The sequence below is a fragment of the Meriones unguiculatus genome, chromosome 18 (genome assembly GCF_030254825.1).
Source record: "Meriones unguiculatus strain TT.TT164.6M chromosome 18, Bangor_MerUng_6.1, whole genome shotgun sequence".
In the NCBI taxonomy this organism is placed as follows: domain Eukaryota; kingdom Metazoa; phylum Chordata; class Mammalia; order Rodentia; family Muridae; genus Meriones; species Meriones unguiculatus.
In genome coordinates this window covers 12,625,930-12,652,141 of record NC_083365.1, presented here as the reverse complement: position 1 = coordinate 12,652,141, position 26,212 = coordinate 12,625,930, and the positions used below count along the sequence as shown (strand labels likewise).

Below are 26,212 nucleotides of genomic sequence, written 5' to 3'. Positions count from 1 at the left end.
CCTTCTGGGATTGTGGGCCGGCGCTGGGCCTCACGGATGCTAGGTAAATGCTCTGGGCCTCAGGCTTGCCAGGCAAGTGCTCTTTCACAGAGGCCCTCAAACAGCTGTATGTGATCCTTACTGTTCACCCAACCTAGAAAATCTGAAACTATCCAAGGTAGAAATTAAAAAAGAAAGGCAACTTTATCAGTCACAGATCCATAGTCCACAGACAGCTGTATACTTTGGATAGCATCTTGGGTGTGTTTATGGACTTTACAGAGCCACAGTCACACTGAAAATACAGACTCCTTAGACTCCAGTTTCACAGGAGTGGCAAACAGGCAGTACTAACGGAAGCAAACCCCACAGAAATCGCCACCCACGAGGAATCTCTAATAAACTTCCTTTAGACAATTCAACCCATTATCACTGTGTCTACAGCTCCCGATAAAAAACCCTTAATTTTTTTTTTTTTAATACCTTTTCCCTCTTGAAACTCAAGGTTTGAGATGAAACCAGATGTTACTCAATAACCCTGACGGTCAGCATGCTTTGTTGGGATTCTGTACAGTCTTTCAGGACCGTGGATTTAGTCCTCAGATGGCTTTACAGTGGGATTCGATACTCTCTTTCTTTGGATGTGATACCGGGAAGTGCCCATTGTTCTAAGGATGCCTAAGTGATGGGTGCAGAGTCTTTGCACATAACCTTAGTTATCAGAAGGTGTGAATTTGTTTTTATTTACTTATTTAACTACAGAACATCAACATGTTGACTGCAGATATTTTTGATAGGCTTATCTTTGTGAGGCTTTTTTGTTTGAAACAGGGTTTCTTTGTGTAGCCCTGGCTATCCTGGACTCACTTTGTAGACCAGCCTGGCCTTGAACTCACAGAGATCCGGTAGCTTCTGCCCCTGTCTGCTGAGTGCCAGGCTTAAAGGTGTGAGCCATCACTGAGGCTTTTTAAAAGATATATTCTATTTTAAATTATGTGTGTATAAGGGAAGAGTATATGTATGTGTGTGTGAGTACAGGTCCCAGAAGGAGACATTCTATCTTCCTGAGGTTACAGGTGATTGTGAGCTTCCATGTGGGTGCTGGGAACCAAATCCAGGACGTCTGAAGGATCAATACCTACTCAAACTCTGAGCCATCTGTAGCACAGATATTGCTTAGTTTTTAGACAAACGAAAAGTTTCTTTTAAATGCTTTTCAATAGGTCTGTTTGTTTCTTGTTTTTGCATAGCCGCCATGTTAGTTTAAATTGTGCCATGAAAAGTGTTCATGTTATCACAGTTTGCCTATAATTAACCTATGGGATAAGGGATCATCCACTTCCTCATCCCCGTCATTTGCCCTTTGGGTTGTTTCCACACATTTTCAAGTCTGTATGGGGGAGACCCGCCTGTGTCTGTGACTGGGTCCTCAAGGAATTGGGTCCTCAAGGAACACGTTGGTGAGTGGCTTTTGCGGTGCTTGGCCCACCCTGCAGAACTGCGCCATCCCCCCAAAAAACATGCAGTGTGTGAAAACACCTGCATGGATCCTGTCTAGTTTAGGCCCCAGAATGGCTGTGCTCTCTGCCAGGAGGGCCAAGGAGTGCCGAAAATGGTTTCATTGGTAATGCCAGTGTGATGACCCTGGGCCTGGCCCACACGAGTGATTTTTAACAAGCTCAGTTCCCAGAACAGAACCTGCAGAGCAAAAAAAAAGTAAGTAAAAATAAAAAAGCAAGTAAGCAAGCAAAAAGAAAAGAAACAAACAAACAAACAAATAAATTAAAAAAAAAAAAACCCAGTTGGAAAATACACACAGAGATTAAAATAATGTTTGGCACTCACATCACACTTTTAAAATTCTTCAAACGCTTTAGAAAAACTAGCTAATTAATTAAGCTGCCTAAATCTGCTTGCGGTTGGTCGAAATCTCCAGAGGAGCTGACAAAAAAAGGATGGGGGTTAAGAGGAGGAGCCGTCCCTCCCCAGCCCAGATTTTAATCACACCTGCCCCGGGTGTGATTACAGGCCTCTGGCTGCACCACAAGAATAGCCCTGCTCCAACTTGTCAGCGCCCGACTCCCAAGTTCCCCGTGAACGCAGCTCCCTCATCAGCTGCTGACTCACAGTTCTGTGCACCGTTGAGGATAATAACGGAGCGCCAGCTCCTGGGTAGCCAATGTTAGCGCTACCGAACAGATGAAGGAAGAGGCTCGGGGTTTTGCCAGGGTCATGGAGCAGCCAATAAAACCCCTTCTTTCTCGGTTCGTCAGTGTGTTCCTCCAGCTTAGACGTGGTTTGGGGACAGGGTCTTCTTAGCGGGGCTGGAGGCCGCAGAGATCTACTTGCCTCTCGGGCATATTTCTGTTGAGGACACAGTGTATACCAGGCGGACGTCAAGAAACTGTGCCTAGTGGATCTGCCGTCCTGATGGTGGGAAAAAAATAACAGTTGACAGCAACTCAGATATATAAAGAACACAGCAGTGTGGTGATAAGGTTTAGAACTAGAATTTAGCCAGCAGGTATACAGCAGGTGCTTATATACAGCTCTAGAGCAATCTTCATGACAAACCAGTGGGTAGATACCGGTTCCTTGCTCACCCCTGATTGAATGGGAGTCCATTTAGGAATACCGAGCTGGCGAAGGGGCCCTGTCCTTGCCCAGGCCTGTGCTTCTTACACGTGGTGGTTCCAGTTCAACCGGTCTCCCATGGCTAACTGGACGCCCACGGCAAAGCTCATGGCTCTCTGCTATTGGTGGTAGCTGCTGACGTCACTGAAGCCCTTGAGAGGCTTCTTGTCCCTTCAAGCCTGTTCCCTCCTTGTTTCTGTCACCTGCCTGGCCACCAGCCCCACCCCTTCTAGGCTGGAGGATGCTGGCTGAGCCCTCCAGTTCTACAGATCTCATTTCTTCCCCTGTAGTGTGAGAATCAGGCTGTGCCTGGGCTGGTACTTGGGGACTCTGCTCACCTCAGCCATGGGGCCCTGGTAGGGAAAGAGGCTGGTACTTGGGGACTCTGCTCACCTCAGCCATGGGGCCCTGGTAGGGAAAGAGGATGAGGCAGGACAGCGAGCCACTGATGACAGGCTCTGGGTGCCTGCAGTGAGGGAAGAGCTGATCTGTGGGTCTGTCTTGCCTTAGGCTCTCTCTCCCTGCCAGCCAGTGCAGCAATACCCGGCCATGGGCTGGTGGGCAAACACACAGTGTCTCTTTTACCCAGCCAACGCAAGAGGGTCTGCCCAAGGATTCTGCTACAGTCCTACAGGGTCACATTAGAAGCCGGTGGAGGGTCCAGCTGGGACCGCCATCACCCGACTCACTGCTCCAGTCTGCCACCCTTGCTGTTGCCATCCTCCCTCTCCTGTCCTTATCCTATCCCCCTCTCTGGACCACTCACTGAGTCTCTAATGTCTGTGTGTCCAAATGCTCAATGTTCCACGTCCATTCAGCAAACCATCATTCAGCAAGGTAGTTAGGCCACTGTGCTTGGACGGCAAGGACTTTATCCACTGAGTCCTCAGCCCTCAGCCCCTAGATGCTGCTCTTTAACTTACTCACCAGCCTCAGCTTGTTTGTTCCTATCAGAAGTGCATCAAGATGGGCTCATGCTAAACATTTTACAGCTGAAGAAAGGAAGGCCAGGGACCACAGAAAAGCCCAACCAAGCTGAAGCCACAATCACCTCCCTGCATCACTTAGCAGCGGGCACATCCCTGTATCACTTGGCAGTGGGTGAGCACCTGGGCCTTCTCTGTTGACATATTGATGACTCCAAGAGATGAGCCATAGGCTACTGAACCATACCTAGGGCTGCAGTCTTCAGCTCTCCTACCCACCAGACTGCTGAGAGCGGGTGCTCTGCTCAGGACTCCCTTTCCAATACTTTCTACCTCTTTGAAAAGTACCACACATATTGGGGTCTCCTACTTCTGCATCTCTTCTGAGTTTGTTCCCTCTGTGAGGAATCTGGGCTCCCATTCTAACCAATATATTCAGATTTGAATCCCAGAGCCCATATCAGACATGACACTCTCACAAAGGGCTTGGACACTCTGCTGCAGCTATGTGACTTAGCACCCCGTGCCTTAATTTTCTCCCTACAGTCTTGAGCCACAGGCCCACAGAGGGGCTAAACACGATAACACTTGCGGTGTGCTGAACTCAGTACTGCTGTGTGTGCTCAGTCAGTGAAAATCATTGATAAACTTGAGCTTGCGGGATCCCTTATGCTGAGTCTTGGCTGCCTCTTTCTTTCCAGGAGCCACACAGAGGGAACTGAAGGTGATTCAGCCCGATAAGTCAGTGTCTGTTGCTGCTGGGGACAACGTCACTCTGAACTGCACTGTGACCTCCCTGTTGCCTGTGGGACCCATTAAGTGGCTCAGAGGAACAGGGCAAAACCGGAGCATATTCTTCAGTTTCTTAGGAGACCGCGTTCCTCGAGTTACGAATGTTTCAGATGCTACTAAGAGAAACAACTTGGACTTTTCCATCCGTATCAGTAACGTCACCCCAGCAGACGCGGGTACCTACTACTGTGTGAAGTTCCAGAAAGACACCTCAGAGTTGGGCAAGGAACTTCAGTCTGGAGGAGGAACGGTGGTCTACGTGCTCGGTAAGCAAGCAGGTGCCTTCTTCACCCCCTGAGGTGTACCATCAGGTCAGAGAATAACACTCCTATCCTATGAGCGTGTCTCCCAGCAGGTGCAATGGGAGATCGGGCTCATGATCTGATCTAACCTTCGACAGATCAGGGAAGCCAAGGCCTGTTGTTTGCTCAAGGAGGGCTGAGACCACAGTTTATTGTAGTCTTCTGTTGGTAGATAACTCAGTTCTTCCACACTGGGTGGCTCATCCCACGTGTATAGGACAGAGATGCCCGCTGCAGGAGGCCTACTGTGTCACATAGGTGTGTTCATTTTAATTTCTGTGGACAATGCCAGTTTCCCCTCCATGTTGCACCCAAGTCTCCTCGCCACCTCTGCACAGTGACAGAGCAGGCAGCTTGTCCTGATGTGGCAGAGACACCAAAGTTCCCAGTTAGTGTATCACTTGCCTAGGCCACTATAGCAAACAAGTGGCCTTCTGCCACATCTTCATCTTAGCATTTTCTCCTCCCGCCAGAGCTGTGAGTACCCACCTTTCCAGGGTGTGTTAGGACACTGAATAGCCCATTAGGAAGCCACGAGGAATTGCCCAAGACCTTGCTATTTGGAGCAAGGTTTGGCTTCTGTGAGGTCCTAGTTACTGTTTGTGTGAATGATCACAGTAATGGCTCCATTCTGGGGTCTGGGAGCACCTTGATGTTAGCAAAGCCCTAGATGGGAGTCTAGGTCATTACTGAGTATGACAAGTACAGTGGCCAGGAGGACAGGGAGCACAGTGTCTAGAACCACGTGGGAGATAAGCCACTTCCTTGCCTGTGTCTTGGAACAAACCCTGCACATAGCAGCCTCGGTGGCCACAGAGTATGTGCTCAGGACTGAAGCAGTGACATTGTATCAAACACTTGGAACAGCTTCTGACTTGGAGAAAGTATCCCACCAGTGGGAGCTGTGCTGAGCTGTGTCCATGTGACCTCCGATGGGTCACTCTCCCTTCCCGGGCCTCAAGTGTTGGTTGGGTTGGTGAGTTGGGTGGCTTTCCAATCTGTCTGCTTGTATAACTCATCCATGAGACTGAAGAGCACCACAAGTCTCATATCTGCCGTAGAAATTCTGCTGAAGTTTCTGAGTGTGCGTGTGTGAGTGTGTGTGCGTGTGAGACATCTGCCTGTGTGTGAGCAGGGGACAGAGGAGAATGTTTAGTGATCTGTTGCTTTACTTTCTGTTTGAGACAGGCTCTCTTACTGATCATGGAGCTAGGCTGGTCCTTCTGTCTCCTCACCTCTCCCACAGCACTGGGGTTAGGCTTTCTACATGGATTCTAACTCAGGTTCTCACACTTGCTCAGCAAGTGCTCCTACCTGCAGACCCATCTGTGCAGCTTGTATCTGGTGTCTAACCACAGCCAGGCTGAGGTGCAGATCCTGAAACCACAGAAGAAAAGCCACGACTTTTTATTTTTCCCTTGGGAAAGGTCCCCCATGAAGCTAGTTACTCAGAAACTCTTTAAAATAGCATGCCCTGTCTGGGGTCCCAGTGATGAGCAGGAAACCTCTCCAGGGGCCTCGAAAGCCTGCAGGTACACCCCACACAGCTTTGACAGCCCAGCTTGGATCCTGCCAGGAATGGTACCTTCCTGGCCTGTAGACATCTGTGTCTGAAAAGAAATTCTCCATCTTTAGCACAGACCCTCCTTGCCTCGATGACCCCAAATATCACAGATCCTCCCTCAGTGCTCCAGGTTTTTGCAATGGCTTATCTGGGAGATACACCCCATTGGAGTTTCAGAGCTGCTGGCCTAACTCAGGCCCTGAAGGGGATTGCTATCAAAGATGAGAGAGCCCACAGTGTGGTGGCCTTATTGTGCCTTCTGGCTGCCAGAGAAGAAATGTGTAGTCTCAGAGCTAAGTTAGTAGCTATAGGTGTTATTTATTAGGCACCTACTGTAAGCCAGAAGTCACATTTATGTCACCTTCCCAGGGTGATGTTTTTGTCCACTTTGTGCAGAGGAAACACAGGTAGATGCTTGGAAGATCTTTTAAGCACTAAAGTAATCATGTCAGTGGAAGATGAGTCCCACCCATTATGTGCTTTTGGCTAGTCCCACTCTCCTCTGAGCCTTCTCCTACAGAAGGAGTTCACCCTGGATTCCCCCTTCAGGGGCTGGTGAGCACACTGGGAGCAGCCAGTGTCAGGCTCCCAAGAACTCAGTAGCTGGTGACTTCAGTTGTTCCTTGGTACCCGTGGGCTACCCAAATCCAAGAGCGTTCAAGGCCCTCATCCAAGATGGGGGAGATTTGCGTGTAACCTACACACATCCTGCCATCTATTTTAAATCATCTCTGGATTTCTTATAATACTTAATATGATGCAAATGCTATGTAAATAGTTGTTCTGGGCGTTGTTTAGGGAATAGTGACGAGAAAAAGTCTGTTACTATTCGGTACAGATGCAGCTTTTCCAACAATATTTTACATTGGCAGTTGGGCTAGATTTAAGCACAGGGAGTTCCCAGGACCAGGAGGATGGCTCTTCACCACTTCAGAATCTTAAAACTCTGGCGTCTCAATGACTTGACTTCAAGTGACACCCTCTTTTCTGTGCCCTCAATGTTTTAGGTGGATATTAGGGGGCACCTTACGTGTTGGCAGATGGAAAACGGGTGGTGTTTGCTGTCTGGAAGTGATGCTGTGTGATAATGAGCACTTTGGATTAACCCCCGAGGGACAGGGTCTACCTCCTAGTCACCCATGTGTCCCTTCAGGACCAGAAGTGTGTCTGCTGGCTTGGTGGGACTGTTCGCTGTCTGTCTCTTCAGTGATTAACCATAAATCAAGAACTATCTTTGATTGTCTTAACATAGAAGTGATCTTTGTTTCCAGCCCTAAATAGAAGCTCTCCAGACTCAAAGAACAAACAAACAACCCATCCCTTTAGCCTCTTCCTTTCAAATTTGAGACTTGGCATGGGTTAGCCCCACTAGGATGTGGAGAAAGAGAAGAAAACCCATGTAGTGAATCCCTAAGTTCTTACAGGGAGAATATAAGAATGATGTCGAGGGCTGGAGATTGGCTCAGTGGATGAAGAGCTTGTATTGCACTTAGCAAGGACCCTAGTTCAGTTCCCAGCACCCACGTCAGGTGGCTCACAACCTCCTGTGACTCCAGTTCCAGGGCATCTAATGCCCTCTCTGGCCTTAAAGGAACCCACTCACATGCAGAGACATTCAAAAATTTAAGTTTTTTATACAAATCTGGGTCAAGGACAGATCCATGTTTCTTCATGTTTGCGAAGCCTCTGTGTGTGGTTGTCATTCAAAGCAGGCAGTCTGTAGGGCCTCATTTCGTCCTCACTGCATCCAGAAAGGAGAAGCGTTGCCATCCATTTCACAGGTATGGCTCCGGGAGGTGCTCGCCTCTCAGAGCAGCCATGGGTTCCAACTCCTGTTCCTCACAGTGCCTTTTGCCTCCTGTGTTTGCTTCTGCAAATACTTTCTCTAGGCTGGCAAAGTTTCCAGGAATGCGGTTGGGAGTAGTTAAAGCCAAGAATGAGATAAGTCAGCAATCTTGGAAATCCCTAAAAACCTTAGGCCTGGAATTCCTGGCCTTGCCTTACTGTCTGACTCTCCTGTTTCATGAAACCTTTGCATCCTCCTCGGACAGAAGGCTAAGGACATGGCCACTCCAACTTTATGGGGAGGAAGACTGGTGAATAGTGTCGCCAGGCTGGAGATACAGTTTAGTAGCAGAGCGTGTACTTAATATGCGTAAAGCCCCGGAGCCAACCCCTAGTGCCACAGTAATGCTGATGATAACAGGGCCGGGTGCTGACCCCACGGCCCCTTTGCTTGGCCACCACAATCATATCTCTTGTCTATACATGCTCCTTTAGCCAAACCTTCTCCACCGGTGGTCTCCGGCCCGGCAGCCAGGGCCACACCTGAGCAGACTGTGGACTTCACCTGCAAATCTTATGGCTTTTCTCCCCGGAATATCAGCCTGAAGTGGTTCAAAGATGGCAACAAACTGCCCAACGTGAAGGCCACTGTGACTCCCGAGGGAGAGAATGTCTCCTACAACATCTCCAGCACAGCCAAGGTGAAACTGAGCCGTGGGGATGTCCATTCTCAGGTCATCTGTGAGGTGGCCCATGAGACTTTGAAAGGAAGCCCTCTTCGTGGGATTGCCAACTTGTCTGACTTCATCCGAGGTAGATGTCCTTGACTCCTAGCCCAAGGGCACAGCAACCATTACCCTTTGACTAGCCCCATGTGAGTAGTTGCCTTTATTTTACCAACAGCAACTACTGTTGGGCACCTAGTGGGAGCCACGCCCCCTTGCCTGGTAGTTTTCATTCTTTTGCTGTAATTACTGCATTCCCTCCATGCCAGAAGCTGCATGCATTGACATCATTCATCGCCACACCAGTCCCTAGATAAGGCACCTACTGTGTTCTGGGCGCCGTGCTTAGTGGTTCCATTCTTATTCCGACCCGTAGTGTTTGGGTCTCTGGTGCATGCCTAGAAGTCCTGTGTTTGCTCTGTGGTGGGAGAGACTCAGCTCTGCGGCCCTTCCTCGGGATCACAGTGCAACTCATGGTTAGAGCTTTTGCCTGTACTATTTCAGTTTCACCCACCTTGGAGGTCACTCAAGAGTCCGCGCTGGCAGGGAGCCAGAACCAGGTGAATATCACCTGCCAAGTGCAGAACTTCTACCCCAGGAACCTCAACCTGACCTGGCTGGAGAATGGAAACGTGACACGAGTGGAAACACCCCATAACTGTTCGGTGAACAAGGATGGGACCTGTAACTGGACAAGCGTGCTCCTGGTGAACAGATCCGCCCACAGAGAGAACGTGGCGTTCACTTGCCAGGTGGAGCATGACGGGCAGCCAGCGCTCACCAAGAACCACACCCTGACCTTCTCTTCCCACCTGAACAAGCCCAAAGAACCGGAAACCACCCCCGGTGAGTGGTGAGGCCTCCACTCCCACTGACTGGCTTTTTTTTTAATGTTAATATATATAATGCTTATCATAGAACAGCCTAGAAGCCTATAAACATAAGCCCGGTTTTCAAGTGGGCTGTCTTTACACGCTTCTTCTCAGCTCTCATACCCCTACAGCCAGCACTGACGAGGGTTGGCTTCCTATCCCGATGATGGCTCTGTTCACACGGTGTACCAGAGGAGAGGGAAGGGCAAGAGTCGGCCTTTGCTTGCACCCTACCTCCTGCTCTCCTCACCTAACAATTGTTTTGTCCCCGTGGCTCTGACCCACTCCTCACTCTTCCTGGCCCCTGCTCCTTACCGTGTCTTTGCTTGTGCCTCCTCTACCCTCCCATAGATGCCGGTGGTTTGGCTCAAGGACAGCCAGTACTGCAAAGAGCATCCTCATTCATTCTGTCGCCCAATGGCTATCTCCATGGGACAGTCTTCCCCTGACTGTTTCTAGAGCAAGGTCTGTGTGTCGAGGACAGCTGCCATGCTCCGCGGTCCTGCGACAGTCAGCATGTCGGCGGAGTCACGCAGCCCCTCTGGTGTGCTGTCGATCAGGAGCTCTTTTTTCTCAAAGTGGCTGTGTGGCAGTGGCTTTTTAGCACTGCCCCATTGTTTGTTTGTCAGCACCACAGCGGATGCTCTGTACGTAGCAGAGCCTCCGAAGGGAGGAGAACAGAAGCCATCTTTCTGCTCCTCCTTCGGGGACGCCCCAGGAACCCTTCAGGCCGTGTTATGGTCCTTTGATTTTACCCATGCCTGATTCTCATAGGATGCCTAGGACGTGCAGGTAGGGAAGGCTCATGTCCACGGTGGCTCTATCACTGGCTTGCTGTGTGATCCTGGATGAGTCGGTGCCTCTCTCTGAGCCTCTGCTTGCTTGTGGACATGTGGATAGGGGTTGCCTCTCCTTGGTAAGGACCATGACTGTCTTACCCAGCACTACCTTTAGAGCACACAGAACTCGGTAGGGAGACGGTGTAAGGTTGGGCAGGTCACCCTCCGTGCTGCTGAATGAGGTAGAGATTAGTACTGGCCGCGATAACAGGAACCCAGCAGCGGACATGGCTCCTCCGATGCGGGTGAGGACTAGTTGGAGAACTTAAGGAGTTCACATTTCTGTCATGAAGCCATGCTCTTGACACCGCTGTGCTGTGTGGTCTTAGACAGTTGAGCTCAGCTTTCCTAATGCTGTGACTTTAATAGGACGCGGTGACCCCCCAGTCATAAAATCGTTTTTGTCGCTTCTTCGCAACTGCAATGTTGCTACTTTATGGATCATAATGTAAATGTCTGTGTTTTCCGATGGTCTTAGGTGAGCCCAGTGAAAGGGTCATTCACTCTCCCGAGGGGTCTCAACCCACAGGTTGTGAACTGCCAGTCCAGGGGGGCCTGCAGCCCACTCCCCGACCACCGCCACAAACATGCGCACTGTGGGTTAGGTTCTGGGCACAGAGAGTGTGAAGCCCTGGGTGCTTCGCCAGGCCCATGCAAGCAGAAGGTCCTTCACGCTCACCACCTTCCCCAGCCCCTCCACCAGCGTCCCGCAGTCACGGCAGATGAGAAGGGATGGTTTTCCAGTCCTCAGGGTTGGGAATATGGCTTCTGCCTGTGTCCTGCAGCTGCTTTCTGTGTGGCTGCCAGCAGCCTGTGTTTTGCGCGGCTGGAGAGTGACCTGAACGGGTAGGTAGGCAAACCTAGACGTCTCCAGCTGACCTGGCTGGGGAACGGAGACATATCACGGATGGATGTGCCCTCGGCTTTCCCAGAGGACAAGGATGGGACCTATAACCGCCCAGGCTGGCTCCACCACTAAGGATGGCTCTCAGGAGAGGGGCAGCAGGCTTTCTTTTTTTTTTTCTGTCTCTGAGTTACGTTCACGAAGCCCTTCTTCCTTGTGGTCCTCAGATAATGCTTCTTCCAACCAGAGCATCTTCATCGGTGTGGGTGTGGTGTGTGCTTTGCTAGTGGTCCTGCTGATGGCAGCCCTCTACTTGCTGCGGATCAAACAGAAGAAAGGTAGGTGGGAGCTCTGCTTTCTCTCAGGGCTGTCCTCCCAGGATGGCCCCTGGGTCCTTAAACATTGTGACTCCGGTGACAGGAAGCTGAGAGGGCAGGCCTGGGGTTGATGGAACAGCTTTACCACCCTAGAATCTAAGAGGGTCACTCCTCAGCCTTCTTTCCTCCTGGCTGCAAAAGGACCATCACTGCCCCTGGTCTCATGTCTTCGTGGCTACGGGAAATACGGTGCTGCCCGGGTGGCAAGAGGGAGCTTCCGAGTCTCAGGGACTCTTCCTGCCAGCCTTAGAGAGGAAATGCCCGAGCTGCCTGCAGCCTTCCACATCCCTTATACGTATCCAGGTTTCATATTAACAGGCTCCCAGTTAGTGCTCCCAACCACCGCCAAGGGAACGCCAGCGGAAGAGCTGGCAGAGTTTCCACGTAAGATATTAGGAAAGTGCCCGGCACACACATGCTGAACAAAAGCAGCTCCTACAGCCAGGGTCCTCCAGCTGCTTCCATAGGCCCCTCCCAGGATAGCCCCCTCACAGCAGCAAGGTTCATGACCTTAAACTCCACCGGGGGAGGTATGAGTTCCAGGCCAGGCCACGTCTCCCTTGTGTGCACATGTGTGTGGTTATGGCTGTGCAGAGCCTCTGACCTTGGAGTCAGGCAAACAGGCTCCAGGCTCCTGTTTCACACTCACCATTGCAGCCTCCACCAGTTCCCCTCCCCACTTCTGAGGCTGGTTTAGTATTGTGTTTGGCCACAGCAGCATTGGAGGAAACTGGCAGGGGATGAGCCCGTCATCTGACTCGTTTGAGGTCACACAGCTAATTAGGGGCACTGGTCTGAAGAGAAGTTATGAGGCCTGAGTGCGCTGCTGTGAAAGAGCAGGGCCTACCGCATGCCGGGGCCTCCCAGCTCACATCCCCACGGTGCTGGAATAAATGCTCGATGCTGGTTTTCCATAATGCTGGGTTTTGTTCATTTGTTTTTTTACTGAAAGCAATAGATATAACATTTTATACCTCAACTCAGCGCACCCCTTTATATATAAATTTGAAATCCTTATGTTTCCTTTTGGTTATATTCTGTTCTCTTTGCAGTTAAGAAATGCCAGTGGTGACCCTCGTGAACCACAGCCTGAAAGCAAACACTCTCGCAGGCTGCCATCGTGTAGCTGAGTGTCTGGCTTAGGAGGGACAGTGCGGCCCTCAAGTCTCCCATCCCTTTGGCACCCCTCTGTTTCTTGTCTCATGCTTTCTGTCCCATCTGGACTCACCTTTGAAGCAGTAGTCAAACCTCAAGTTCTGTGTGAGGGCCCGAGTCCTTGGTTTATTTTGTATGTGTGTTGTTTGTTTGTTTGTTTGTTGTTTTGCCTGACTGTTCCCAGAGTGCCTTGAGAGGAACAAACAGGAGGGACCCCTGCTCCAATCAGGAAAGCATGTCCCTGTTACGTACTTCATTGGGCCAGGGACATGCTTGAGACATCGGTGAAGTCCCAGCTATCCTTTCAGGGGCCCACACTGGGCGCAAGCAAGCTCCTCACAGGAGCTCATTGTCATGTGGGTCAGCCTCAATGCCTAAGAGATCAGAGGAGCAATAGTGGCCTGCAGGGCTGGGGACATAGGAGAACACCAGGCCCTGAGTGGTGATCGTGTGCGGAGCCCAGCTCTCAAACACAGGCTCAAGCAACAGTGACAGCCAGAATGTGCTCAGCTTGGCCCATAGTACTCCCAATGCATGTAATAATACAGTTCTCACCGCAGACGTTGGGAGTCTCGCTGACCCATTTTACAGATGAGGTGACTTGTTCAGAACCGTGTGGCCAGAACTCAAAGACAAAGAGCACATTAGAATCTCCTCTACACATCACACCACCCCTCCTTCCTTCTCTACCCAGAAAAGCTACCCCTTCTCCCCCCATCATGGCTACATTCAGGGTGAAGGACCCATGTCATATGCCAGCTGATAAGAATCTGGGAAGGTATCTGTTGTCTGGTTTAAAATGAGAAGACTCTGTCCCTAAACTGCCAGAGCTGTCTGCCCACAGTACGTGGGTCCAGGGCCCCCATTCGGATGTGGCATGCTGGCTGTAGCCTCCCTCTGCGCCTGCTCGCCTGCAGACCCTGGGAAGCCCCAGCCTGCCCCACCCGGCTGCCTGAGCTCCTTGTCCTTGGGTGGCCTGTTCAGACTACAGCGCTGGGCCTGTGTCAGTGCATATGTTGCTTTTCAATTATGATTTGATAACAAAATGGGAATCAAACTGCTGCAGATCTAACATAATCCCCCAGAGATAATCTGTGGGATGCCCTTCCTACATCACAGACCTAAAAGCACTAAACAGACAGTTGCTTTCTTGGAAAGTGGGGATGGGCAGCTAATGGACGTCATGGCTAGCCCTGTGAGTTAAAGAGAGGCTCACACAGCAGGTTATTTGGGGGGCCAGGCCTGGGGTTGACACATGCTCCTCAACTCAAATTCCTGTTTGAATCTACTCTCCAGGGGTATGGGACCTAGTGGGGGGCCCAGCAAAATTATGTGCTTGAATGGGGAGGAGGCCCAGCGAGGAATAAGAGGGCACCTGGGCCTTCTGAGGCTGAAGGGGAACACAGCAGCCCAGCCTAGCCCTGTGGCTTCTCCCCTGAGGATGGTGGGTGATGGTGGCCCACCTATTGGCTTGGCATTAGGCCTTCCCTAGGCTAATTCTCTCCACATCCCTGGAGGCAAACCTTGGCTCAAGGAAAGTTACCCAGCAAAGTGTTTCTGGTTAAATAACCACTTTTTCTTCTTCTCTTCCAGCCAAGGGGTCAACTTCCTCCACAAGGTAAGTGCGTCTGTGGGACAGGACACTATCATAGTCCCTTTTTAAAACTTCTGTGTATGTGCACGTGTTTGTGTGTGTGAATGTGGACATGTGTTTGCCACAGCATGCATTTGAGTGTCAGTAAATAGCCTGGTCCTTGCCGAGGTCCTTGTTTGAGACTGAGCCTGTTGTTTCTGTCTTGGCCTGCCACCTTCCCTGAGGATCGCGGGATTATAGACAGATGTGAGCTGCCACACCTGGCTCTATGTGGATTCTGGAGGTCTGAACTTGGTCTTCATGGGTAACAGGCACTTCACTCATTTCACTAAGCCATCTACCCGGATCCCCCTTTTACTTAGTTGTCTGACAGACCCCCAAAATACAGTAAATCACCAACCCTCACTCACATCTGCCCGAATTCCCTTTTCTCTTGTACCCTGCTTATCAGGCCTATTTTTAATTTATTGCCTTAAAGGAATAGGTTTCAGGGCACACTGGCTTTGGTAGCTCGAGGCCTTTGCCTAGTCCCCCGTGAGAGTGATGGTAGCCTCCCTCCTTACGCCGTGTGTGCTCGTGAAGTCCTCCTGTACACTCCACTGGACTCATCTTCCCAGGCCTAAGCCACATTCCCCTCCTTCCTCTGCCAAGCACCTCAGGAGGATGTAGCCTGAGACCCTGCCAGGGTGCTGAGTAAAGTCCTTCTGAGGTCACAGGGTGCTCGGGAGCTCGGGTGGTGACTTCACAGGACAGCTTGGTGCTGAGCTCTGTTCTAGAAGCCAGGGTGCAGCCCAGGCTCAGTCCTGGCGGGGGCTGCAGGAAGTGAATGTGGTAACACAGCCATCCAGAGTGTGGTGGCCCTGACGCAGAAGGGATGGGTGGGCACGGCAGAGGAAGCCACAGCCTCTGGAGAGACGTGTGAGCAGGGACCTGAAGCTCGGGGTCCTGGCGCAGGCTTAGCATGCTTATACAAGAGAACAGGTAGAACCAAGCCTGGGGTGGGGCGGTCCGACTGATTGGGCCCAGGAGGGCAAGAAATGAGGAGGGCCACGCAGCACATGAGCTTCAGCCTTTTTTGGAGAAAGGCTTTCCTGGGCCCTGGTCCTCCCCCGCAGAGGAGGACGGCACGCTGTCTGTCCTGTGAGTGAGCCAGTGTGATACATAAAACCGTAAATGGCTTTGTGTTGGTTCAGGTGGGGTAGTCTCATCCCATGAGCTGTGCGGATCATTCCGTCATTCATTCTGTGTGTGTGTGTCTGTCTGTCTGCCTGTCTCTTCCTCTCCGTGTCTCTGTCTGTCTCCATCTCTCTCTCTTTCTTCCTTCTGGAAGTCGGAATTGAACTGAGGCCTCGGAGTGGAGGCCAGTGGTAGACCTTGGGACTCTAGAAGGACTCTAGTGGTTCCATGGAGAGATGTGACCTAGCTTTTGTTTTACAAGTACCGCCTTCTCCGTGTAGAAGCTAGGCGACGGGTGAGGTTGAAGCAGAAAGCCTAGTGATGAAATGACCGGAGTGGCCTAAGCAGATAAGATTAAGATTTGGGCCAGGGGGAACATGGGCTAAGAAGTCGTTGGATTCTAGTTGTATTTTAAAAGATAGAGCCAAGAGGACTTCCTGGTAAACTGGATGTAGGGTCCAGGACAACTCACCTTTGGGGACGCTGAGGAGTCTGTCCTGGTTGAAGGACCATCAGTAATGGGAGTTGTGGTTGCGCACAGCAGGAGCACCTCAGCCCCCTCCGGGGGCTCTGGGGAGCATCATCTGCCCCTGGCTGCCCAATATGAGCGTGCACAGTGCCCTTGGGATAAGCCTTGCTTCCTGTTTTGGTCTCCCCAGGCAGCTTCCTGAGCTGACCCTGTCCATCCTTTCAGCCTCTGACCCTGTTCTACAAACGGTACCTCGGGAGTTGTGCTCCGTAGTAGCTAACGTTGGCATCTTCCTTTCACCTGGTCCCCTCCGAATCTTCCTCAGTGATGCCACTCCTCCCTCTCGGGTCAGGAGGCCTCCTGTCGGCCTCTGGTGTTCTGCACAGACAGCCTGGTACATCCAAAGTGGCTCTGGGGCTATCTGCATTTTCCTGACCAAATCCCTTCAGCACAGGGACTGTGTCCCTCCTGCTCACAGCCAGCAGCTACTGCACTTGGTGCCATTCCTGTGGTGGGATACGTTTTCATAAAGGCTTGTTGAATGAAAGAATGACTGAATAACTGTCATCCCTCACCATTGCAGCGCCTGTGTGCTCTGAGCCCCTGAAACTCCTTTCCCACAGGAGGGGTCGCTGTCCAGTTTTTTGGTTTTTTTCTATTGTTTTTTTTTGCTTGTCTTACTTTGTTAGATAATGTCATTCTGGAAGAAAAAGTGACAGTTATGAGAATGACAGCAGCAGTCACAGCTCCTGTTTAGTGAGCGCTTACTGTGTCCCACGGCCCATCTGTCCCTGTACTTGCATTATCCCACTGGTGATCATGAGGTTCTCTTCCTAGCCTTGTCGAAGGACAGTGGTTCCCAGACTTGAGTGTGGCTGAAAGTCCTGGGGGCGGAGGGGGGCTGTTCAAACCCAAACCGAACCTGAGCCTGTGATTCAGACTTCATGCCACCCATTGGGGGCCCCTGCCTCCCCGTCCGGTGGTTGAGGCGGCCAGGATCTGAGGAATCAGTGTGATGCTGAGCTGCCCAGGGTCTGCGTGGGATGTCTGGTACTGACACTGGTATTTCCCCGTTGATGCTCTGCTGCCTCCTGCCACCTGTTTCTTCCTCCAGAGAAGCAGGACATTTTCTGTCCTTTTATATCATTCCAGTGTTAGCCTACCCAGGGAGCTAAATCACTAGCTTCTTTCATGTCTCTAGACTAAAGTGATGGTGGGTAGCAAGCCTTAATGGTGGTTTCCTGGGCAGCAGTGGCTCTGGCCCAGCATGGGATCAAATACTTTCTGAAAAACAGTGGTGCTGGGGTAGGGGACGGCCTAGCACCTCAGAAATGCTAACAGGGATCCTACGCCTTTGAGCGCAGAAGACCCTGCAGGCTGCTGGCTGGCCACAGGCCCAGCCTTCTGACATACAGGCAGAACACTGTTATCCCCACCCACACGTCAGTGCTGTCTGCTCTTTTATCGGACAACGGGGTTCATTTGGACAGCCATTGTTTAAATGTGACACAGTCACTGCCTTTATTCTCAAAATACCAGGGCTTACCCCCAATTATTTATTTGTTTGGATTGAGCTCAGCTCAGAGGCAGACTTGAGTGGCACTGGGGGGAACCCAGTGAGAAAACACTACAACCTTTCATTCAGGAAGTGTTTATGGAGGGAGTTCTACAAGCCATGAGCCGGCCCAGGACTAGGTGCAGGGTTTCATCATCCCCTGGGAGGCAGCCTGCCATGCAACCCAGAAGCTTAATAATCAAGGTGCAGCAAGAGCGAGAAAAGGTAAAATGAGGCACGGTCGGGGAAGGTTTGTGTAAGTAGACAACACTGAGAAGACAGCTAGTGTACACGGAGCTCCTGTGTGGGGCTGGCAGGGGCAGAAACACACCAGCCAGGAGTAGCCAATGCCAAGGCCCTGAGGCAGGAGTGTTGATGAGACGAGATTAGCTGGAGCACAGGGAAGGAAACCTAGAGCAGGGGTGGGAACAGGCTACTCGGAACCTCACCAGTCAGGATGTGGAAGTGGGCTACACTGTATGGCAAGAAAAAAAATTATTATTATTCTTCCTCTTCCTCTTCACTTCCTCCTCCTCCTCTTCTCCTTTTTTGTTTGTTTTGTTTTGGGATGGGAGTCTCAAAACCCAGGCAGAACTCGACCTTGAACCCTGCCTCAGCCTCCAGAGTATTAGGATGATGGGGATGAACCAACATGCCTGGCTTTCACTTATACATTATAGAAGCAAGAAACAGAGAGAGGGAAACCAAGAACTTTCACAGCCCGAGAACCTGGGACCAGCATGACAGATGACCAAGTAGCAGAATTTGATGTAACCTTTGGAGATGACCAGTTAGCCTTGTGCTCATACAGGAGAGAGAAGAATTACAGGATATGTCCCACTCTGGTCTGGGTCCAGGATGAGTAATGGTGGTACCATATTTTAAAACAGAACGGACAAATGCTTACAGTGTTGAAAACTGCTCTGAAAGACAGGAATGATCTCCTGAGAACAGAGTTTGGGAGTTCTGTGAAGGTTCAGATAAGAATGTTTAAAATAGGATTGCAACTGAGCACAGTGGTGCACACTTTTAATCCCAGTACTTGGGAGGCTGTGGCGAGTGGATCTCTGTGAGTTCAAGGCCAGCCCAGGCTACAAAGTGAGCTTCTGTCTCCAAAGGAAAGTGTTTAAATAGGATTTCAAAGATCTGAAAGGACAGATGTCTGTGCAAAGGCCTTGGAGCTGTTTGACAGGCCCTAGCTTCAAGGTTGGGTTCCTGAGCCTAAGCAGGAAGGTAGTGTGGCAAGGAGGAACAGAAAACAGATGAAGATATGCAAGACATATGCAAGACAAGATATGCAAGAGGACATCCTAGAGAAGCAACCACACCAACCTAGCACTGTTGGTGAAGCCTTCCACGGAGGAAACACATAGCTAAGTCTTAAAGATTTGTGTGTGTGTGTGTGTGTGTGTGTGTGTGTGTGTGTGAATGAGAAAACAATAACAATGAGAAAAAAATAGTAAGACATTTGTCCTGGATAGTTTTGTGTCAATTTGACCCAAGCTAAAGTCATCTGAGAGGAGGGAACCTCAATTAAGAAAATGCCTGTCTAAGATCAGTCTGTAGGCAAGCCTGTGGGGCATTTTCTTAATTAGTGATTGATGGGGGAGGGCCCAGCCTGCTGTGGGTGGTGCTGGCCCTGGACTGGCGGTCCTTGGTTCTATAAGAAAGCAGGCTGAGCAAGCCATGAGCAGCACCCCTCCATGGCCTCTGCACCAGCTCCTGCCTCCAGGTTTCTGCCCTGTCTGAGTTCCTGTCTTGACTGCCTTCAGTGATAACAGGGATGAGGAAACATGAGCCCAATAAACCCTTCGTCTCCAGGTTGCTTTGCTTCATCACGGCAATAGTAACCACAACTAGGACCAAGTCACCCAAGGCTGTTGCTGAAGCAGAAAATGCAAAGCAGCAGTAGCCTTCATGCATAGTCAGGGGGCAGACGTGGGATGGAATAAGAGTGGTGAAGGGAGCAGAACAGCAGACCAGTGGAGGGGCGGGGGGATTGGTGGTTGGGAAGTTCTGAACAAGATGGTGATCGGGTATGAACCAAACAAGCGCTAGAGACTGCAGAAGGTGGGAGATGGTGACCGGGGAGAGAGTAGCAGGATCTCCTATCGGTTGCACTCTGGATCCCAGAGGACGTGGGCCACGTGGGACACCTTATGATCCAAGCAGTCATGACAGCTCTATCAGAAGCCCTGCTGCCAAGCCCCATCGCTCATTCTGACATTATTCATGCTCTAGTGCCCTAAGTTTCGGGCAGCTCACTTGTCACCTTCACTGCCGGTGACCCGCCAGTGAGCCACGCCCGGGCTCCGATTGCAGAATCAGGGCAGGAACAGCGTTTGTTGTTGTGTATTAAGGCATTTTTATCCTCTTCTTCCTTTTCTTTTAACGGCAATACATAGGTATATTTATAACATGGAACATTTGGGAAATATGGGAAACTGAAACAAAAATACTCCGAAGACCATGGCTGCTGGCATTTTCTTTCAGTTTTCCACACAGTTTCATTGAGATTGCCTCGCAGAGATTTGCTCTCTCTCTCTCACTTATTTTAGTGGAAGCATTTGTAACTCAACAACAAAAATCTCTTAGGGCTGGGGACATGACTCAGAAATGCCACTTTATGAGCATGAACAAGGCACCGGGTCCCGTCCCCAGCACCACAGTTTCCACAAACTAGTGCCCGTCGGCAAAGTCCTAGGATATAAGCTTTCTTCCTACCTTGTCCAGGGCACATGCCTTTGTATATTTCAGTCCCCCCAAAAGGTACAGCTATGGGTCAAAGGATGGGGCATTATCCTTGCTCGTGATTTGCTCACTACTTCCTGAAGGATTGCCCCCCTCACGGCAGTGTGCGGAAGTGCCTCTTCAGCCCACCTTCCTCACCGTGAACCTTTTCCAGCACTATCATTGTAAAGATCCTGACGACGGAGGCTTTTTTTTTTTTTTTTTTTAAGCGTGATGTGTTGTTTAGAATTCCCTCAGTGAGACTGGCTCCTCGGTCCAGACATTTGATAAGCTCCTCCTTTTTCCACCCAAGTAGGAAGTAGGGCCTGAATGCTATTATGATTGATTTGCATAAGCTCTCGAGATGGGTATTTTTATCTGCGCCTCTTTCCGTTTTAGGTTGCACGAGCCTGAGAAGAATGCCAGGGAAATAACCCAGGTACAGTCTTTGGTGAGCTGCCCTTCCTGGGAAACTTGGGGTGTGATTTCCTTGCTTCAACCGGAGTTGCAGATCCAGTTCTAAATTAAGATTCTGGGGGTAGGGAGGATCTGTGCATTACTCAATCACCCGTGAGTCCTCTGCATCCTTCTCTGCTCCAGCCAGGAGAGTCTGGGCCCCCCTGGTTCACTGTTAGTGGTTGCACAACTCCAGGGGGTACCGGTAGCAGTGTGTCCCAGGTAAATGATGCCGGAGTCAGATTGCACCTTCATTTGTGTTGCGCATTCCTGTTTCTAGGCCCTTGCTCTAGCCAGTTCTTCCACAGCACCGGCACCAGCTCACTCCCACTTCCTGGTGGCCTTGCTCTTCCCTGCCAGCCCTGGCCTCTCTCGTCTTTGTGGAGGAGGAAGAGCCCTGGGGCACTGATTACCTGGATTATAAGGGCACCTTCCTTCACCTGGTGGCTTCTCCCCCTCATTGCTGAGGAGATTTTATAGGCGGCATTGTTAGTTTATTTCCCAGACTCCTAAGCCCTGTTGTCTCTGTCCAACAGTGTCACCTGTGGGGACACATGGTTCCTTAGAGCCCTCTAACAAGACAAACCCTGTCCTAAACCTGGAATGAAAGCACTAGCTTTCCTGCCATTTCCAAGGCAGTTGATACCACTTTAGACATAATCTGCTGACAGGCTTGGAGAGGTGTGGCATTTGTAGGCTGGACACCTTAATTTGCTGTCCTAGCCCCTACCAGCCCTAGGCATGAGCTGAGTGGTAATTAGCAAATACAAGAGAATTTCTAGTCATGGCAATGAGACTCCTTTTCCCCTGTTATTTTGTTTTTGAACTTCCTTCTGGAATCTCCTGGGGAAAAGGTGAGGGTGAGAATTGGAGCCTGTAGAAGTTCACATTCTAAGACTTACTGAATATGCAACTAACTGCAGGGTTCCAGAGCAAGGTGACCACAGAGCAAGGTGGCCACTTTTCTCCTGTGGAGCCAGCAGACTTTTGCTTTAGGTTCCCCAATGCCAGCCCTGTGTACCTTGCCAGGGAGGGACACCAGTTCAGTCAGCATGGTTGTCCAGGCAGCAGTACCCGCAGGGCTCGAAGCAGAGGCATGACAGTATGGGAGGTCCACAATGTTAGGGTTCGGCAGGCTTGATTTCTCTTTTCACCTGAGTGACTTAGCCCAAATTATTGAATTTACATCTGCTCCCTGGGTCACCCTTTTCATCTATAAAATAGGGTCAGTGATTCTTCCTGAGTGGAGTTGTAGTCAAGCCTGAGTGAAATGACTTCTGACTGTGTGATACCATCATCTCTCCATCTCTCCTCCCATCTATTTCTCTTTTCATCCATCCATCCCATCACTGTGGACGGGGCCTCTGTGCTAGCCTTGTTGTCTGCAGTACACCAAATGCCCAGTTAAAAAGTTGTATAATAAACATGTAACTGAAGAGGTGTTCCCTATCTCGTGGGGGGATCGTGCTTACTAAGGTTGCAAAACAGACATAATCTTGGGTGGTAGATGTTATGATAGGAAGATGTGAGCGGAAGGGCTCAGAGGGGCTCTGGGCCCAGCCAGAAGCATTAAGGACCAAGAAGTATCTTAGGATGGAGCAGGAGTAGAGCGGAACTGAATGTGGTGCCCTGGGATCTCTTATAAGGAGAAGTGAGGACGGGTAGTCTAGGCCAAGGAGAAGACATGGAAAGGGGGAGAAAAGAGTTTCAGGTGGTTCCACCTAGAAAGGAGGAAGTGTTTCAGAAGACCCTTCTGGTTCTGTGCCAAGGAAGGTGGATGGAAAGGAGAAAGGCTGAACATAAAAATAGCATTGGCAGGAGAAGGGCCTGAATGAAGGCTGAGCCCATTGGGAAGGAAGCAGGAAGACTTGTAGCAGGTTGATGGCTGAGCAGGCTGGGGCTCCAGAATGACTTTCTCTCTGTGTCTTTTAGATCCAGGATACCAATGACATCACATATGCAGACCTGAATCTGCCCAAAGAGAAGAAGCCGGCCCCCCGGGTCCCCGAGCCCAACAACCACACAGAATATGCAAGCATTGAGACAGGCACAGTGCCTAGGTCAGAGGATACCCTCACCTATGCCGACCTGGACATGGTCCACCTTAGCCGGTCCCAGCCAGGCCCCAAGCCTGAGCCGTCTTTCTCAGAGTATGCCAGCGTCCAGGTCCAGAGGAAGTGAATGGGACTGTGGTCGGCTCTAGGGCCCATCCCACAAGTTTTCTTGTCCCACATGGAGTGGCCATGATGAGGACAGCCAGCCAGCCAGTCCTGTCCCCAGAAGGCCAGGTGGCACAGGTCCTAGGACCAGGAGTAAGGGTGGCCTTTGTCTTCCCTCCTTGGCTCTCCAACACTTCCAGGGCAGCTATGTCCCCTTCCGCTGGAGGCTGGTGTTGCAGAACCAGAGGGGGAACTGGAAAAAGCTGCTTGGAACCTAAGGAGTGTTGTGCCTCAGCCCATCACACACGGGTCTGGATCCTGGTCTTGGCGACCCCAGGTTGCCTTCCTGATGCTCCAGAGCCTGGTCTTCTGTGTAGAGAAGAGCTCGTCACTTCTACCCAACTTGAGTTTTGGGGCAAGAATCCCATTAGATCAAACTGCCCCATCCGCGGATGAACTACGTCAGGAGACAGCAAGTTTTCAGCCGACAGTGCTGGCCTCCCCACCTCCCAGGCTGACCAGCCCTGGGGGCGAAGGAACCCTCCTCTCCTAGACTGGCAGAGACTCCCTGGGCATGTTCAGTGTGGCCCCACCGCCTTTCCAGTCCCAGCTTGCTTCCTCCAGCTAGCACTAACTTCAGCAGCATCACTCTGTGGACGCCTGTAAATTATTGAGAAATGTGAACTGTGCAGTCTTGAAGCTAAGGTGTTAGAAAATTTGATTTGTGCTGTTTAGTTGTTGTTGGATTTTTTTTTCCTTTTCCTTTTTCCTTTTCTTTTTCTTTTTCCTCTCTCTCTCTCTCTTTTTTTTTTTTCCTTAAAACAACAGCAGCAGCATCTTGGCTCTTCGTCATGTGTTGAATGGTTGGGTCTTGTGAAGTCTGAGGTCTAACAATTTATTGTCCTGGAAGGATTTTCTTACAGCAGAAACAGATTTTTTTTCCAATTCCCAGAACTCTGAGGACCCCTCAGCCGCTACTTACAGGCACTCAGTGACACTGGGACGATCGGGGCCCTGTTCTTACAGAGCCATGGGCCGGCCCTGTGCCTCCGTGGCTACTGTGGTAAGTGCAGGCTTGTCTGACCCAATGATGACTTAATGTCAGCCATGTTGAGGGGAGAAGGTCAGTGACAACCTCCTTCACTCACAAGCACTTCAGAGGCCTGCAGAGAGAAGGGACGCTCAGCCAGTACCCAGCGCTCCAGCCCTTTGGGGATAATCAGTGCAGAAGGAGTCCATTGCGTTCAAACACGGGCACAGAACCTGGTCATACCTGTGACAGCATAGCACCCCTCTGCCACTGGAGTCCGGGCAGAGGCTCTGACCTCCACTCTTAAAATTGGATGCTGGGTCCTGGCTGGGCCCACGGCAAGCAGATGTTGCAACCCTGGCTCTCTGGTCTTAACATGTCGCTCAGTAAGTTGAGGCGCTAATGTCCCTGATCCCTGGACATTCCTGGCTCGCGCTGTTCAGGTAAGAAGCTGAGCCGATCTGCCTGTTTCTGTAGTGCAAAATCAGTGACGGGATCAGGAGCACAGCAAGGATCCAACTCTCTAGGGTTGGTGACCTGATAACTTCCCATGATGGCATCCAGGAGTTCGCGGAGCCAATAAGCTGTGTTGGCAGCACTGGCACGGCAAACCAGAACTTGTCTTTGGCCCTGTCTCCTTCTTGGGCTGTCTTCTAATTCCAAAGGGTCAGTTTGTAAGCCTCGATCCCCTTCTCTTTTGCCTGGAGAAGTCACGTGTGTGTGCACACATGGGTGTGTAGACGAGTTCAAAGAATGTCCCTCACTGACACCCTGATTTTGTCTTAAGTTTTTTTGGAGGGAGAAGGGGGACGAGGCAGGGAAGGTGTATAGCTCTAGCTTTAGCCAGGCAGCCTGGAGGGCCCCCAGAACTACGTATGGAACCCTGGTGCAAGGAATTGGTGAAAAGCGCCCTGTGAGAGGAGTAGGATTCCAGTTTTATCTGTAGACCAGATGAGAAGGAAACAGGCCCCGTTTTGTACATAGTTGCAACTTAAAATTTTTGGCTTGCAAAATATTTTTGTAATAAAGATTTCTGGGTAACAACGATGCCTTTGGGTGTTGCACTTTGTCTTTGGAGCCCTGTCCGAGGAGTTTGCCAAGTTGCCTGTCCTGTGGGGCTGGGAGTGAGGACCGGACTATGCCAAGGTTTCAAAACATTCTGTGTAACTTGATCCTCTCTCTCGGTTTTACAGATGTAAAGGTTCTGTTCTCCTGGCTGAGAGGGCAGCATGGCAGCATTGGTTGTGCTGAATAGTTAGGCACAGAGACTTTTGTCCTTTCTCTTCAGTGTTGTGGGACTGGGACAATTCACCCGCCCACCTGCTGCCTCGGGGACCTTGGCCGTATAATGGGTTTAACTGTGCCCCCTCCCGGGGTTCCCTGGGGATTAAAGGAAGGAACACCCCGTGTTATGTGGCAGATATGCACCGAGTTTTGGGCTGTCTCTCTCTGCCTGAACAATGAGGTTGACGACGCTGTGTTAGGCTTTCTATTGCTGTGATGAAGCACTATGACCAAAAGGGACGTGGGGAGGAAAGGGTTTATTTTGCTTATGCTTACCCATCGCAGTCCATCATCAAAGGAAGTCAGGGCAGGACCAGTGCTGAGGCCAAAGAGGAGTTCCCCCTGTAGCTTGGTGTTCTCCCAACCAGACCAGGGGCTCCCCACCCCGCCTTAGGTACCCAGCCCCTAGAATAAGGGAGGCTCTGGCCCACCTTGTAATGTTAGCTCTTTGTCACTGTGACAAAACACCTGAAAAAAAAAAATAACAAGGCTTCGGGTTTTAGAGATTTCTATTATAGTTAGCTCCACATGGGCCAGTAGTAAGACAGAGCGTCGTGGCTGTGTGGGAGGAACATGTCTGAAGAGCTTCCTTACCTCATGGCAGCCAAGAAGAAGGGTCCAAGGACAAGACATACCATTCAAATACATGCCTCCAGGTACATGCTTCCTCTGCCCCCCACCCCTCTGTCTTAGTCTCCAGCACTTCCCACTAATGCCAGCACATTATGACTCAGTGGAAGAGCCACTGATTAGGCCACAGACCTCATGGTCCATAACCTCCCAATGATTCCATCTACCAGCTAGAGACCGAGTCTTTAACATATAAGCCACCGGGGGAGACAGGCCATCTAAGTGCCTGAGAGTCTCGTGGTCTCTTGCTTTCTTCAGTTCATGGAACCTTGGCAGATGGGTGCTGTGATGTCCATTTCACAGAAAAGAAAATGAGGTGCAGAAAGGCAAAGTGA

The 26,212-nt window shown here is 50.7% G+C and overlaps 1 protein-coding gene across 5 annotated transcripts in view; it reads left to right on the top strand.

Annotated features, from left to right (window-relative positions):
- Window positions 1-25,010, top strand: part of Sirpa (signal regulatory protein alpha) — a 38,121-nt gene extending 13,111 nt beyond the window's left edge. For 3 of the 5 annotated variants that reach the window (XM_021628941.2, XM_021628935.2, XM_060371842.1), the window contains 7 exons: window positions 4,241-4,597; window positions 8,478-8,795; window positions 9,212-9,553; window positions 11,490-11,600; window positions 14,388-14,412; window positions 20,718-20,769; window positions 22,707-25,010. In XM_021628941.2, the coding sequence (XP_021484616.1) occupies window positions 4,241-4,597; window positions 8,478-8,795; window positions 9,212-9,553; window positions 11,490-11,600; window positions 14,388-14,412; window positions 20,718-20,769; window positions 22,707-22,955 (1,454 nt within the window). In that variant the 3' untranslated portion in view covers window positions 22,956-25,010. The remainder of the gene's footprint in view (window positions 1-4,240; window positions 4,598-8,477; window positions 8,796-9,211; window positions 9,554-11,489; window positions 11,601-14,387; window positions 14,413-20,717; window positions 20,770-22,706) is intronic. The other 2 variants (XM_021628945.2, XM_060371843.1) reach the window with 2 other exon arrangements.
- Window positions 25,011-26,212: the final 1,202 nt, after the last annotated feature.